The sequence below is a fragment of the Mesoplodon bidens genome, assembly GCF_964165515.1.
Source record: "Mesoplodon bidens genome assembly, chromosome: 10".
NCBI classification, from domain to species: Eukaryota; Metazoa; Chordata; class Mammalia; order Artiodactyla; family Ziphiidae; genus Mesoplodon; species Mesoplodon bidens.
This window is the reverse complement of record NC_138172.1, coordinates 43,842,405-43,858,764: the sequence shown is the minus strand read 5'-3', so window position 1 is coordinate 43,858,764 and position 16,360 is coordinate 43,842,405. Positions and strand designations below refer to the sequence as shown.

At 52.0% G+C, this 16,360-nt stretch overlaps 1 protein-coding gene across 4 annotated transcripts in view; it reads right to left on the bottom strand.

The window, feature by feature from the left end:
* The window catches only part of TTC21A (tetratricopeptide repeat domain 21A), a 30,780-nt gene that overhangs the window by 5,108 nt on the left and 9,312 nt on the right, over nt 1-16,360 (bottom strand). For all 4 annotated transcript variants that reach the window (XM_081247701.1, XM_081247698.1, XM_081247699.1 and 1 more), the window contains 14 exons: nt 15,865-15,949; nt 13,866-13,964; nt 12,714-12,906; nt 9,075-9,172; nt 8,716-8,916; nt 7,914-8,043; nt 5,856-6,013; nt 5,432-5,647; nt 4,377-4,615; nt 3,498-3,570; nt 3,289-3,399; nt 2,816-2,954; nt 2,528-2,631; nt 1,135-1,323 (listed from right to left, as the gene is read on the bottom strand). In XM_081247701.1, coding sequence (XP_081103827.1) covers nt 1,135-1,323; nt 2,528-2,631; nt 2,816-2,954; nt 3,289-3,399; nt 3,498-3,570; nt 4,377-4,615; nt 5,432-5,647; nt 5,856-6,013; nt 7,914-8,043; nt 8,716-8,916; nt 9,075-9,172; nt 12,714-12,906; nt 13,866-13,964; nt 15,865-15,949 — 2,035 coding nt within the window. The remainder of the gene's footprint in view (nt 1-1,134; nt 1,324-2,527; nt 2,632-2,815; nt 2,955-3,288; nt 3,400-3,497; nt 3,571-4,376; nt 4,616-5,431; nt 5,648-5,855; nt 6,014-7,913; nt 8,044-8,715; nt 8,917-9,074; nt 9,173-12,713; nt 12,907-13,865; nt 13,965-15,864; nt 15,950-16,360) is intronic.

Below are 16,360 nucleotides of genomic sequence, written 5' to 3'. Positions count from 1 at the left end.
ATGCACATCATGGGAAAGCTCAGGGACCGATGCCTTGTTCTCTCACACCCAAGTTCTATCAGCTGTGCCTTCCAAATATGTCTCTGATCCCCTGGGATGGTGTCTCTGGCTTTCCCCTTCTCCCACTCAATACTCTAGTCACACCGTGCCTTTTACTAACTAACTGCTGAGAGTCAGGGCCTGGTTTACTCATACTCATCCTTCAGCTTCAGGTCCAACCTCATCTCCTCTGGGAAGCCCTCTGTGCCCCAGACACCGGGACAGGTACCCCTCTTCTGAGCTCTCGCAGTGTACTGAGCCCCATGCAGGTGTCACATGGTATGAGAACTGCATGTGTACTTGTCTGTACCCCATGCCTGAGGGGGTAGAGCCCGTGTCTTGCCCCACTGCATCTCCAGGGCCTAGCTCAGTACCTGGCTTGCACATACTGGGAATCTGTTAAATGAGACCATATTAAATAAATGAATGGGTCTGTCACTAGGCTCTTCATCTACCCTCCGCCTGTGAACTCCAGCCACCATTCCCTATCTGAAGCCACACCTCTCACAAGACTTTAAACCTCCTTGGAAGCTTAGCCTGGGCTTCATGTCCAAAGAGCCCCCAGCAGCCACACTCTCATTGTCTCTCCATCTGCAAGGGGGACCTGAAAAGGGCAGACTTGCAGCACCTTTCAGCAACACCTTCCCCGCTCCACCCTCCACAAGTGGCTGTCCAAAGCGAGGCCTCCAGGGGACTTCCCTGGTGGTCCAGTGGTTAGGGCTCCGTGCTCCCAAAGCAGGGAGCCCGGGTTCGATCCCTGGTCAGGGAACTAGATCCCACATGCATGCCACAACTAAGAACCCGCGTGTGGCAACTAAGACCTGGTGCAGCCAAGTAAAATAAATAAATATTAACAAACAAACAAACAAAAATAACAAAGTGAGGCTTCCAGTCTTGCTCCAAGGGCTGTGGTGGGTGAGGGCCCTGGGGTCAGCTGGAGCAGGCCCCCCTGGCACCAGGGGTCTGTGCCCCTTGCAGGGAGGCACAGAGAAGGAACTGGCCTCCGTCCCTAGTCAGGGAGCTCTGCGAGGCTTCGTGCCCCAAGAGAAGGAAGAGGGTCTCGCTCTTGAGGACCCACCTTATTTCAATCCCCACCTTATTGTCAATGGGTGAGTAGGAGAGGGCATCTTTGTAAGACTGCACTGCCTTGGCATACTCCTTCTCTGCCAGGTAGTACTCCCCAGAGTGGATGCAGATGGAGGCTGCCAGTTGCTTCTGGGAGGGGATCATTTCTGGTTGCTCCAGGGGAACACGCTTCAGGATCCGAGACTGGAGGTCCATGGCCTTGGGAAAGCAGTAAACTCTGCATCAGAAACCCAGAGCCTGATGTGCCAGATCTCAGGCCAATTCACAGCAAGTCCCCAAGCTCTCAACTCAGGGCCAGCTGTCTTAGCAAGGGCATCTCAAGTGCCCTTGAGCAAATCTGGGTCACTCGGGACAGGCAGGGCCACTGGCTGAGTACCCAGGAGGTGAACTGGCACTGCCTCTGGGGCAGGAGCAGAAGCAAAGGCACTCAAACAAAACACTCTATTGTACTTGACTTGTTTACCTGTTTCCATCACACCTTGGTACTCATTGTGTCTAATTTGCTTCAGGTGTCCTACAGGCTAGGACAAGCACACCGTAGGTATTCAACACAGGCTGTGTTTTGATGGGTGCATTTGTTCTGAATACTGCCCTGCTGGGAACTTGAGGCGGCCCCCACAAATGTCCATGACATACAGTGATCAAGTGAGTAACCAGAGAGCATTGAGGCAAGAGGAAATGAGGATGCCAGGGTTAAGTTTTGGGAAGTGGGCACAGATCAGCCCCGGGTTCCTTAAGGGCCAGACTGAGGAATGGAAATCCAGAGGGAAACAAGGGGATAAGTCACCTCAAGCAGTCCGAGATGTTCTACAACCACAGAATACACCCCAGGGGCAAGTGCCAGGCCATACCCTTGGGTAGAAAGAGTGAAGGAGTGGAAAGGATGGCCAGGAGTCTCCCAGCAGGAGACTTTGGGCTGGGACAAGCCAAACCTGGTTCAAATCTCAGCTCTACCACTTACTAGCAGTATGACTTTGGGTACATTTCTTAACCTCTTTGAGCTTTATCTGTTAAATAGGAATGTCACAGTGCTTAGCTCAAAGGGCTACTGTGAGAATTAAATAAGAAAGCAAAAAGCCTAGTACAGAACTCAGCACAGAGCATTCAATGCATGGGAGCCTGCTGGCGTTATCTATTATTATCACCACAAGCATCCTTGAGGACAAAGGCACTGTCTTACGCCCTGCATTCTCCAGCCCAGCCCAGGGGGCTTAGAGCACTTCCGTGCACAATCAATAAAAGAGCAAGGCTGGGGGAATAAATGCAAGGTGGAGGTCGGAGGTGTAAACTAGATCCTCTTTTGAGGACCAGGCCTGGAGCCTTCCAGGCCTGCAGTCCTATCCTATCTTCAGCTCCCATCAGGAAATGGCAGATAAAGAGCTTGAGTCTACTTGTCAATTACCTTGTTCAAAGTGTCCATCACATCTTCTTTCTTATGGCTCTTGTAAACCTTTGCCAGCAAAAGCAAGCACTTGACATCATTCATCATGGATGGGATGTCTTTGACTGCAAAATGGAAACTCAAAGTAGCGTTTTCTGGCCCCTGGGAAGCGGGGGCTGGGGGAGGATGGAGGCTGGGTTCAGCGCCCCAATCAGTGCCGGCCCCCTGCCCCATTCTGCAGGAGAAGAGGGTGCGGGCCGGGGGCAGTCTGTCTGCTCGAAGGCTAGGGGAGTGAGGATGCTGACTCACCAAAGTCATGATCCAGTGCCTGCTTCAAAACTTTTTCTGCTTTGTTGAACTTCTTTAACTTCAGGAGCAGTTCAGCCAGATCGCAGCACAGAAAGTCCTGTCCGCTAATCTTCTGGGCGGCCTCATAATAATTAATCGCCTTAGTGCACACAGGAAATATTGGCATCAAGTCTGGTTTTACTCGCAAGCACCTCACACCGTGTGCACACCACCCCACTCCCCGCCGCAGCCACCGCGCCTGTGTGCCCCTCCAGATCACAGAGGCCTCAGATGCAAAGGCCTCCCTCCTGGCTCAGGGCCCGAGCCTTAGCCTCGGCAGGTGGTGGTGGGGGGTGGGGAGTTGCTGAGTCCTCCCCTTGGCACCCTGTTCAGCGGGGTCTCCCCTCCCACCCAGCCTCCCACCCATGCACCCTCCTCCATCTTCCCTGCTGGGCCGGCCCTCCCCACCCCTTCCCACCCCAGCCCAGCCTGACCTTGGTGTACTGGTGGGTCTTCACGTAAGCTTGCCCAATCCTGCTGATCAGGGATGCGTCGTGTGGGTTCTTTCTGTAGGCCTCGTCGTAGACCTTGAGGGCCTTCTCGGGCTGGTGGGGAAAGGGTCCGCAGTCTCTCTCTTCCCTCTCACTGGAGAAGTAAGTTTGTGGGGGGGGCCACTTGGTGAGGTCATGAGACCTTCACTCACCTCCTGAATGTTCATGAAAGCATCACCCAGGAGCAGGCTGGTGTGAGGGCCAGGCAGATGTTCACAGAGCTCCCTGCAAAAGTAACCCAAACCTTAGCTCGGCCCTGTGCATCCTTCCTATTCCTGAATCCATCTCCTCTTCTTTCCCACTCATTCTGGCTGACGTTCTTTCATTTACTCATTCATTCATCACTCAGTACTTATTGGCTCAGATGAGGCATGGTGCTAGCTCCCTTAGTTCAGCCTCTCCTCATCTGTCATCTGGACCACAGCTGGCACTTCCACCCACTGCTCTGGCCTCCACCCCCAAACCCCCAGACCCCTCTTCATGAGGCAGCCTGCTCTTTCTAAACCTCCAGTGTGACCATGTCACCCCACTGCTTATTGGTTTCCCACTGTTCTTGGCATCACCTCCCCTTCCTCCTGAATTGCCTCGATAGAGTTTTGCCTGAGGAAGGGGACCAGGGAAGTGCCCTTGAAGTCCCAATGTCAAATTGTAGAGACAGTAACTTGGGGCTTCCAATCCCTGCTCTCCGTCCTCCTTCGCTCACATTGGTACATCTAAGTCACTGAACATTTCCTCAAGGACAGGCAGAGCCAGGGGCCGGGGCAGAACCATGGTTCCCACCAGGACGTGATCCATAACGGGGGGCAAGCAGGGCTCAGGGCAGATTCACCCCTGTATCCTCACAAGTCAGCCGCAAGCTGGTCTGCCGGACCTATCATACTCAAATTCTAACCCATGGGAAATTCCCTACTTTCATCAAACACACTCTGAGGACACATTCTGAAGACCCAGGGTGAAGAAGACAATCTGGAGAAAACACTCCCTGAGATGCCACTGGGGCTGGGGCTGTCAGTGCACTGCCCAGGGCTCACCGGTAGCACCCGATGTAGAGGTGGACGTCCTTGTGGGTCTGCAGGTAGATGCTGGCCATCTTCTCCTTGGCCTCCGTGTAGCAGGGCTGCTTGGGCGTGATGTCCCTCAGAATGCTCAGTGCCAGGTCCACGTTCCCCTTGCTCAGGGCCAAATCCACGTTGGCGATGGTGATGCGGATCTCCTCCGGCGTGCCACTGAACTCGTTGATAGTGTCCTGCATGACCTTAGTGGCCTCGTGCTAAGACATGGGAACCCAACAGACCCTCCATTTTCCGTCACCCACCACTCCTGGGAGCCAAGGAGAGGATGGCCCACCTCCACCTCAGAGCAGCAGGAAGGAGAGAGAGCCCCTCGGTATCCAGGGCCACTGTTCCTGGAGGGCAGGGCCAGCTGAAGGGCACAAAACCCCTGACTGTAAGAACTTGTTCCCGAGCATCTCAAAGTCTGTTGGTGATTCCTTCCTATGGGAGACCTATGGACGCCTCTCCTTGTACCTTCCTGCTTTCAGTCAAAGATATTTTAACGTTATGGTATTGGGCACATAAAGGTCTATTCGAATTATATCTTCATTGTATAGGTACCCTTGATTATTCTAACAAAGTTACTCTCTTTGCCCATTTTGGTGCTTCCTGCCTTTGCCCAGCCAGACCTTCCAAGGTCCCAGGGCTGCCTCATACAGTTGAGCAGGTTGTACACTGCAAAACTTCAAGGGGATGTAACTGGCACCTACCGGAGCTGTGCATTACCCAACCCGCACAACCACCTGTGGTGGCCCTGGTGGGCCTGTGTGCTCCACCTCCCTGAGATCCTTATAGGGACAGTGATGTAGGCAGGGGACAGATCATGCAGGACTCAGTAGGGTTTGGAGTTTATCTTGAGGGTAATGGGAGCCACTGAAGCCTTTTAGGTAAGGGAGAGGGATGCTCCCAGATGAATAAAGGCTCAAATAAAGCACAAGGAGACATCAGCCAGAATTAAAGAGCCTTGTTCCCAGGCCTACCCTGGACCTCCAGCATGCCCCAGCACCAAGGGGAGAGAGCAGTGCATTTCTTACCAGCTCCCCATTCATCCGGAGAGCATCTGCCAGTTCCAGTAAGATGGACACCCGCTCGCTGGGCCGCACAGAGGGCCCATGGAGCTTCTTGTTTTCTTCCATCTTCAGAATTGGTAATTTTATGATCGTCCTCAGTGCCTTTATGGCTTCTGGGTAGTCTCCAGACTTGTTGAGGGCCCTGGCCTTGATGAAGTGGTAGAGGGGGTGGTCTCGGACCTAGAGGAGCATAAGCAAAGTGTGGGGCTCCAGCTCCCAGGGGGGAGAAGGCCACAGGAGCCCACTGAGCCTGCTCCTGCCTCTGGGCCAGCAGAAGGGGCTGAGGGATGCAGGCAGCTCCTGAGGCTACTCTTCGGAAACAAGTGGGGGCTGACGCTAGCTGGGCTGTGGGATGCTGAGCAGGTGACAGGGCATAGGGCACCCCCACCTGGAAGTTGTAGCTGACGCCCAGCTCCAGGCAGTGGGAGCACATGGCAAAGTTGCCCTGAGCCAGGTAGATCTGAGCCATGAGGAGGCAGGCGTCCACGGAGGTGGCATCCAGCTCCAGGCAACGCTGCAGGGTGCTCTGGGCATTCTCGAATTCTCCTAGAAATAAGAAACAAATCTCTACATCCAGGGCTCCTTGGGACTCTCAGGACCCACTATGTAAAGGCAGAAGGAATTTTACATGTTCTGTTACCCAGAAATACCCAAGTTGGGTATTTTATCCAGTTCTGTTCTGCTTGACTCAGAGGTTTCTTCCTAAAATTAGAACTACGGTTTTCGCCTCGACCCAGACAAAAGCCAGGAAATTCAAACCTTGGTGTGACACCTCCCTTCTCTCTGTACCCTCAGGGAGATGGCTAAGTTACTTCACTGCTCCATCTGGAAGCTCAGGGGAACACTGAAGTCTCGATTCCCACACCTAAGAGCAGAACAAAATCTAATAATAACAGCAACCATAATAGCCACAACTTAAGAAGCACCTGCTCTGCGCCAACATAGGCAGAGCACTTGAGAAAGGCTGGTTTAATGTCTGCCCAGCCCTGCAAGGTTGGTATTATGATGCAGGACTGAAACTTCAGTGATATAGGTCACTCAGCTTGGAAGGGAAAAAGTCAGTATTTAAATCCAGGCCTATCGGCTCCCGAGACTGAGCTCTGAATGCCTTGGCACGTTGGGGCTAAGAGGCCTCCCTGCAGCCAGGCTGGCCCTAAGCAGGCGGCAGTGGCAGCCCAGGAATGGGGTACAGTGAGCTGGGGGGAGAGCCCTCCTCCCTCTGCAGCCAGGTCCCTCAACAGCTCCTGCTTGGGGGGCATCACCAGCTGGTGGGGAACACCTGCTTCTGGGTCCCAAACTCCCTGCTCCTTCCCTTGTGCTGCAGAAACGTGAAGATGTCACCATGACAACCTAAGCAGCTGGAGACCTTGCTTTGTCCCTAAGGGTGCTGGCAGCTGCCAGCACCCCTGGGTGTATGTAGGGGTGGGGGCGGTTTCTGCCCTCCCCTTGTACCCAGGAGACCTTCAATAAGTGGGTAAACCTGGCAGCCGGATGAACACTAGGAGGACCGAGGATGAAGACCGGGGAGCTCTGGACAGAGTGTAACCCACACAATGCAGAGCCAGAGGACACAGGCACACCACGGCATTCTGGAGCCTTTGGCCGATGGGGGTGAAAGGCTGCAGGGAGCAAGGACTTCGGAGAGGACAACAGACCCCCACGGAGGGTTCTCCCCCTCTTTCCCTCTCCCTCCAGAATCTCGGCCTTGAGATGGGACAGGGTGGATGGGGACTGTTCTGGCTGCTGGAGGCTCTGAAAGTCTAATGGTACAGGGTCTCCCCTCCTCACAAGGCCTTCCTGACCACCTTTTAAAAACTGCAACCCTGGGACCCCCACACGCCCTCCCCGGCTTTCATTTTCTCCATTGCACAATCGTGCCCTAACAACAATACTACATTTACTGTCCAAGTCCCCTTACTAGAACACAAACTCCACAGTGGAACTTTTGCCTGTTTTGAGTACTGCTGTCCCCCAGGATCAGAGCAGTACCAGCACGTAATCAAGTTCAGTGACTATTACCTGGCACAGATCAAGTAAGCCAGGGGTCCCCAACCCCTGGCCACGGACGCGGCCTGTTAGGAGCCAGGCCGCACAGCAGGAGGTGAGCGGCGGGCCAGTGAGCAAAGCATCCTCTGCTGCTCCCCATCGCTCGCATTACCGCCTGAACCATCCCCCCCACCCCGCTTCTTCGTGGAAGAAAAACAACTGTCTTCCACGAAACTGGTCCCTGGTGCCAAAAAGGTTGGGGACCGCTGAAGTAAGCTATCAGCAAAAGGGCGGGTTGGAGAGACCCCTGCTGGTGAGGAGTCAGGAAGGTGTCTGGGGGTTAGAGGCTGGAAAGAGTGGACCCGCCTCCTGAGGGTATGTGTGTGTGGACTACCCCCGGCAGGGAGCCTGCGGACACTCACCCAGGGGCCCTGCCGGCCATGAGGACCCACAGGCTCACCTGAGAGATACTTGACCTGGGCCATCACATACAGCGGGTCGATCAGGGCTGGTGCTGCCTTGACTACAGGATTCAAGATCACAGAGACTTGCTTAAGAAGTGGAGACACAATCTGGCCTGGCGACCGGGGCTGTAGGAACACGGGGGTCTGGCTGTGCGGTTTGCCCTATTCCAACGGAGACTCCTGGAGTGCTCAGAAAACACTCTCACAGTGTTTTACTTTTTTCCACATGTATATACCATCCACTCTGTACCACCTAGTGCAAGAGCATCAGCTCCCAAGAATAGGGACTTTCTTTTGTTCACTGTTGCATCCCCCCTACGTAGCACGGCATCTGGCACATGGTAGTGCCTTCAATAAGTATTTGTGGAATGACATTACAAGGCACTGGGGGAATATTAAGGCGTATGAGATATGATCCTTGCCCACAAGGAATCCTGACTGTCTGGGAAAGCCAGACAAACAAGAAAAGACCAACATACTTCTTAGAAGACGTCTGGCAAAAAGGGAGCCCAGTTCTTCTCTAGGATAAATGCAGACACAGGGGCCAGTGCCCTGCTCTTCCAAGTGCGGTACCTGGACCAGCAGCATCGGCATCACCTGGGAGATGCAGGGCTTGTGCCCCACTCCCTGGCTGACTGGTGTGCTGCACGTGCAAGTGTGAAAAGCACTGGGCTCCCCAACCGCCAGAGGCTCAAGCACCCTGGTGACTTGCCAGGTAGGTCCTGCCTCCGTCCAGATCTGTCCTCAGGACCAACCCCGCTCCCACCCCGCCGCCATGAAGATGCACTCTCCTCTAACCTGCTTGGGGCAGAAGACCAAGTACTCCTTGGCGATGCAGACCAGGAAGAGGGGATCAAGCCTTTCAAAGTACTCGGAGCTCAGGGGGAGGGACTGCATGCTGGAGAAGTGCAGCTCAGCCGCTTCCTTCAGCAGTGCTGTGGCCTCCTGCTCTCCCTTGTGCTTCTTGGAAGCCAGGAGGGCTTGGAGGAAAACCAGCACCTGTGGGAGGCAGGCCCAGGTCTTGGAAGCAACACCCTCTGCGCAGAGTTGCCAGAAGCCCGGGCTGTCCTGGGTGCTTTACTGGAAACTGGGGGTGGGAGGAAGGCGGGGCGGGGGGCACGATCCTGGAGCAACCCCAGCACCCAGAGAGCTCTGACCTCGGACTTCCCAAGGGACTGCTGCACCTCCTTCAGGAATTCCAGCTGGTGCTCAGCCTCTTCCAGGTGGCCGTCTAAGATCTGGCACCAGATGACCCCTGGGATGGGGCAAAACTAGGATGAGCAGCCAGCTCTGCAGCAGAGCCAGCAGTCCAGCAGGCCAGAGGCAGGGATGGGAGGGTGGATGGCAGGGGCCCTTTCCGACATCTTCACAAACTTAAGAGTGGCACATACTCACGGTAAAGAATTCAAATCATAAGGCAACGAAAACATCCCTAGCTCATGTTCTGGCTAACTGTGTCTCTCTCTAGAAAGAACCAACACGAACAGTTTGGGGTATATGCCTCCAAACATCTTTTGAAACATTTATATGTTATTAGCGTATACCATGTTTTCCCATCAGTTCATATAAATCTACCCCATTCCCTTTAATCATGACATAATATTCCACTGTGGATGTAACCGTTTATTTAACTACTGCCCTACTGAAGGACTCCTCATTTTACATTTAGTTTGTTTTCAGTGTTTAAATATTACAGTGCCATGGTCTACATTTGTGTGTGTTCTAGTTCCTGAAGTAGAGCTGATGGGTCAAAGGGCACGTATATCTAAAACATTGATAGATAAGGCCAACTTGTCCTCCAAGGATATCTGAATTAATATTCCTGCCAAGAATTTGAAAGTGTTCTTTCTTTCCTCACAACCTCACAAACATGCTTCACTCTTTACCAGGTTAAAGAGTGAATAGTAACTCATTTTAATTCACATTTAAAAAAATTTTTTAGGGAGAATGAACATCTTTTTATATATTTAATGGTCTTTTCTACTGTGAATTTCCTCCTGATAGTTTTTGCCTGTTTCTCTTTGGATGGATTTCTCTCTCTATAAGTATATATATATATATTTTTTTCTCTTTATTATTTATATTCTCTTTATATATAGACTTTGTTACATTTTCCATTAGTTTGCCTTTTACCTTTTAACTATTTTATTGTGCCTTTTGCCATCCATTAGTTATAAATTTTTACATAGTCAAATTGATCAAATATTTTCCTTTACAGCTTCTGAGTTTGTGGTTAGGCTTAGCATCCCCCAGGAAACCCAAGTCCAATTTAATTTTTATGTTGAAATACCTAACTCATCTGGAATTTATTTTTGAGGACAGTGTGAGATGGGCATTTACCTTTATTTTTTTCATAATGGAGAGTCAGGTGTCCAATCACAAGTTATTGAAACTCTATGGGTTTGAAATGTCATTTATATCATAAGACCTGTTTCTATCCCATTTATCTATTTGTTTATTCCAGTGTTAGCCTCAAACTGACTTAACTGCTTTTTTTAAAAAAAGCATTTAATATTTATTTATTTATTTATCACTACGTTGGGTCTTCGTTGCTGTGCGTGGGCTTTCTCTAATTGCGGTGAGCAGGGGCTACTCTTTGTTGCAGTGCACGGGCTTCCCATTGTGGTGGCTTCTCTTGTTGTGCAGCACGGGCTCTAGGTGCACAGGCTTCAGTAGTTACAGCATGCGGGCTCAGCAGTTGCGGCACCTGGGCCCTAGAGTGCACAGGTTTCAGTAGTTGTGGTGCGTGGGCTTAGTAGTTATGGCTCGCAGGCTCTAGAGCGCAGGCTCAGTAGTTGTGGCGCTTGGGCTTTGTTGCTCTGTGGCATGAGGGATCTTCCTGGACCAGGGCTCAAACCCGTGTCCCCTGCATTGGCAGGCGGATTCTTAACCACTGCACCACCAAGGAAGTCCAGACCTAACTACTCTTGTTTTGAGACATGTTTTGATATTGGGAGGACAAATCCCTTCTCTTTCTATTCTTCTTTTACAAGATAGTCCTTGGTCATTTTGGTGCAGTTATTTCTGTCTTCCTAATCACCAAATTTGTTTTCAATTATATCCATCCCACTATTTGGCTCATCTATGGAATTTTTTACATTGCAATAATCATATTTTAAATTTTCAGCAACTCTTTTTTGTTCTCTGTATTTTTTCCAAGTAGCATGTTCTTTACTTACTGACATAATACCCTCTAGAGCCAGGCAACATGGGAGGTGTTTGGGGGGGAAAGTCTTTTCTGTATCTGGCCTTAACTTTGCTCCTCAGAGGGGCACTACTTTGCATGTTCCACTTGGTCCCTTTTTCAAACTGCTAGTAGATTTATAAATGGACAAGCGTGATGAGTATTAGCATCTGGGGCAGATTTCCCAAATTGTTAAGGTCACTGATTTTCCCGGACAGGCCAGATAAGATGCTTGAATCCAGGACACACAAGAGTGGGCTCGGCCTGGGCTGGAGTGTGTGGATTTCCCTTTTGGCTGATCGGCTGGGGATCTCCCTTGAATGAGGAAGTGGGGAAGGACTCAGCCTGGTGGAGGAACATTTCAGGGGATTTGCCTATGTGCCAGGCATCCAAGTCTTTTGGTCCTTCATGTCCCTGATGGTGGTGGGACATCATGGGGCGGGGGGCTCTGTTTTGTTCCCTCTTACCCCACCACCTGGTAAGACCCTCCCTGATCCCATTCTCTGGCCCTCAATAACCCTCCTGTTATCTCAATGACTACCCTATGGCATGTTTTGCTCCCAGCCTCTGGGGACCCTGAGCTTATGTTTTAAAAATTTTCTTTTTCCTGGAGCCCTTTGGGGAAAGCTGATCTACTCATTTCTTTAGCTGCCCCAACCCATGTTGGCTTATGGGTTTCTAGACCTGCTTGGAGTTTCCATTTGTTGGATGCAATCTGCTTTATATCTTCTAAAAATGAGAAGTCCTTCAAAGTTCCTGGTCCACCTAAGGCACCTTTCCCTGTTTCTGGGGCTGCTACAGGGACTCATTATCTTTTTAAAAGGTCGCCCATGACTTTTGTGGGATTTGGGGAGGGAGGAAGAGGCGATGACAGATGAGTCAGCCTGACGTATTGAACCAGAAATCAAGACCAATCACTTGGATTGTTTTTTTGATTGTGCTGCACAGATGAGGAACCTGGAGTGTAGATAGAAGTGACTTGCCCACGACTCCTCAGAGCCAGGGCAAGAAGCCAGCCTGCCTGGAGCACTGGTCATGAGGCTGCCCCCACTAAAATCAAACACTGCTGCTTCAGGATTCACCAGAGACCACAGATTTGAGGGCTTTGTGTAAAAATGAAAATCGGGCTCTGGAAAATTCATTTGACATTTAGATAAAGCGGGAGGGAAGCACTGGGACAGACAGGGAAGTAAAACTCTCAAAACTGCTCACTCTGGTGGCCTTTCAGCTCAGTGGCCTGAAGAGGGAGGGTCTACAGAGGTGAGGCTAGAGGCTTTGGGGAGGGGTGCTCTGGCAGTAGAACCTTCTCCCACACTGGCCTGGTGAGGCCTGAGAGGAGGCAGGGCTGACTGAGCGTAATGGGCTGCGTATGGCTATTGGAGGTCGGCTGTAGATCAGAATGGCTTTGACCACTTTCGAGAATTCCTGTTCCTCTTACATTTATACTTGTAGATTCGTGGACAGGCACCCCATCATACAACACAGCCCCAAACTCACACACACCCTGGGGAGAATGCTTCCCAGCCCACTCTCTTCTGGACCCACAACGGCCACCCTGCTTGGCTCCCAGCCCCCGTCCTACCACCCCTCGCCCTGCCCCGCCTGCACAGACCAGTCAAGGCAGCCGTGCTGCTCTCGTCCAGTTTCATGGCCTCCGAGTACCACAGAGATGCCTCCTTCACTTGGTCCTGCAGGATGAAGAGGTAGCCCAGCTCTGTGGCCACATGGGCGTAGGAGGATGTGGCCATGAAGGTTCGCTCAAGGAAGCTACACACCAGCTGCAGAATTGCCTGGTGCCTCCCAGACTGCAAGGCACAGACACGGGAATGGGGAAATCAGTCAGGCCAGCCTGTCTGAGCATGGCCGTGTCACTTTGGTGGGACTAGGGGGTGCTCAGGAGAGCCCAAGAGGTACCCTGTGTCCAGGCAGCTGGGTCCGGGTAGCTGTCCACCTCCCAGAGAACCCCCCGCTGGCCACATCTGTGGAACCTGCCTCCAGCCGCAGGCCCTCTGAGGGACCCAGCCCCTGTCTGGCCACAGTCATTGGTCCAACGAGTCACCAGGAGGTTTTTCACAAATTGAAGTTGCATGAGAGAAACTCTTTGTGTCCCACTGATGGAAAGTGGCTCTGAAGGCTGCGAGCAGCCACTTTCCCTGCCACGCATGGAGAATAAGGCAGAGAGAATCAGACATAGATGTGGAGGACAAGAGGGTATCCCAGTGGCATTCGACTCCCCAGAGCTGCCCCTGTTCTTATGGCAATTCCTTCTAGTAAATCTGGCTCTGGGGCTCAAGGGTCTGACAGAGACAGATTATTTGGCAGCCTGGTCTGTTTGCACTTTGCCTGGCGTCAGAGAGGCCTAGGCAGGCCAGCCTCACCAGGTCTCTTCCACAGAAAGAATGTGGGAGTCCGGTGCTCCAGCACCCTGAGGCTAGAGCTGGGCGTTGCTCTGCTGTACCACAGCTGTGCCACTGCCCTCTTTCCCCAAACAAGGTGCCTCCCTCTCTGAAAGCACTTCTAGACCTCACCTCCGTGATCTTCATAGCATCTTTGAAGGACATGTAGGTGCAGGCTTCAGAGCCCACAATTCAGTGATTGGCTGGAGGCAGGCAGTGGCCCCGGGGCCTGGGCCACCAGCCTGAGAGGCCAAGTTTAAGCCAGAGGGGGAGGGGCAGGGTCCTCAGGGAGCTTCCAGGGAGCACAGGTCTCCCCCGGGGAACATAACAAGAAGCACACATTCAGAAACCAGGGAGTACCTTCTTACCAGTCTGCCCACCACAAGAATTTTTTTAAGATGGAGGCTTGGATTTTGGGGCTCTCTTGTTTCCAGCGCCTTAATCAGATTTCTAACATGCTCGACAGCCTACAAGAACAAAACACAATATCAAAGGCAGTATATAAAAGGGGAGTGGGGCAGAGGTTCTCAACTGTGGCTGCCCATGAACACCAGCTGGGAGATCTTAAAAACACCCAGGCCCCCAAGCCAGCTCCAGAGATTCAGAGTTAATTGGCCTTGGGCGGGCCCAGGCTTCAGTATTACTTCGGAGCCTTATTGGCAGAGCTTTCAGGAACATTATTCATCCCAGAGCTGGCACTGCCGCTTTGTTCATGAATCTGTGAAGAGCAGCTGCCCTTTGGGACACACCCAGGCAGGGCCAGGAGCCACCTGTCACGGTGCCCACACCACAGCCCACCAGGCTGGCGGCAAACCACCTGGGCTGGCCCAGGAGCAAATGGTCAGGGCAGGTCCCTGCCCCCAAACCCCTGCTCCATTTTGACGTGAGTCACCACATTGGCGCCTCTCTGTCATTCCAGTGAATGCTCCCAACGACCCTGTAAGTTATTGTAACTATAGATACCCGAATTTTCCAGTCCAGCAGATGAAGGGTCAGAAAGGTTAGGTCATTTGCTCAAGGTTACCCAGCCAACGAGGTGGCTGACTGAGTCCAAAGCCTGTGTTCTTTCCAGTGGACTCTTCTGCCCACTCTCTATGTGGGAGTAGGGAGTTTTTAGTCCCCAGCTGCAAAGAAGTGCCAGAAGAGAAGCCCGGGGTAGGGTGGATCTTTTCTGCAAGACAAGCACTGGACAGCCTGAGCTGGGGCGAGGGGCAGATCCCAGAGTTTGAGGTGGGAACAAAGGAGAATTAAATGCTAATTGCCCTTGGGCCTAACCTTCAGGCCAGGCCTTAGGAAGGCCTGCCCAGAGCTCTGGGGTCTCAGGGAGCGGAGGACATGCCTGTTCTCTTATTCTGACCCAGAGACAGTGGTAGAGCCCTTTTCGAGGGTTCCTCCCAAATACGAACGGTGCCCTCCACCGCACCTCACCCCACAAAATCCGTAATTTCAGAGCTGGCCAGAAGGAACCAGAAACTTCCTCTTCCCACCATGACCCCTTAGAGCCTCTTGATTTGTCACCCTCCCCACAGAGGCAATGTCTTTATTCAGAAGGCAGGGTTTTAGATGAATACACAGACTCTTTTTGAAAATAAGAAGCTGTCTGGGCATGGAGGTTTTCATTAAGAATTCTAGGTGCTTCTGATTGGATGTGAGGGCTCTTTGGGGTTTCTTTGGAAAACTACAAGGCCTAGGAGCAAGTCTGGGGCCAGGTACTGCCTGGTATTGTCAATACCTGAGCAATTCCAACCATTCCCTAAAAAAAGGCATTTCCTGAAATATGAAACACAACTGTGGGGAATTCCCTGGTGGCTCAGTGGTTAGGACTCAGCACTTTCACTGCCGCGGGCCTGGGTTCAATCCCTGGTCATGGAACTAAGATCCTGCAAGTCGTGTGGTGTGGCAAAAAAACAAACAAGAAAACGCCAAACAAACAAAAAACAAAAAAAAAACCCACCACAACCATGACTTCTATCAGGTAACATGGAGCAAATTATTGTAGTACACTGGGCACTATTCCCAGTTGTCCCATCTGTCATCTTAGTCCTTATAACAAGCTCACGGAGTGGGTGGAATTATCTCCATTTTACAGATGAGCATCCTGGGGCTCATTCAGGTGGAGACACCTGCCCAGGGTTACACAGGGAACATGTGGCAGAACCAGAGTTAGCCTCACTGCTGCCCTTTGGAACTGTGTGGCTCAAAGACCAAACCAGATCAGACTTCCCTGGCAGGGAGTATGGAGGAGGGGGCAGGGAGCTGAGACCCAGGGAGCCCCCTCCAATGCCTTGGGGGTGGGAATGCTGTGAGGGGTCCCTCCTTGGCTGTGCTGGTTTCAAGGCGTAACTTCTGAGTCTTGAAAGAACTTACTGTGGTTATGTTTCCTTTTCTTGCAAGCTCATGCACAGCTAGAATTTGGCAGGCATCAATATTGCTTTCATCTTTTTCTAGGATTCTGAAATAGGAAGAGGAGCCACGTGAATTGAGAGTGTTCAGAGGCAAGGCTAGGAAGGTGTGGTGGCAACTTCTGATTGTCTCCTAACATCCATTCTCCCTTTCTCCTTTTAATAATAGAACCCCCAAACTGTTGGGGCACGGGGCTACCGGAAAAGACTACATTTCCCAGCCCCCCTTTGCAGCTCAGGTGTGACCATGTGATTAAGTTCTGCCCAATAGGATGCAAGCGGAAGTGCCCAGGGTATATCCAGTGGTGCCCCTACAGCATGCCTTCCATTTCTTCTCTTTCCTCCTTCCTGCTGGTTGGAATGTGGATCATGTGAGCAACATCTTAGGAACAGGACAGCAATGAGAGAGAAGGGGCCTGGGACCCTACAGAGTTAAGCTGTCATCCTAGCCCTGGCCCACC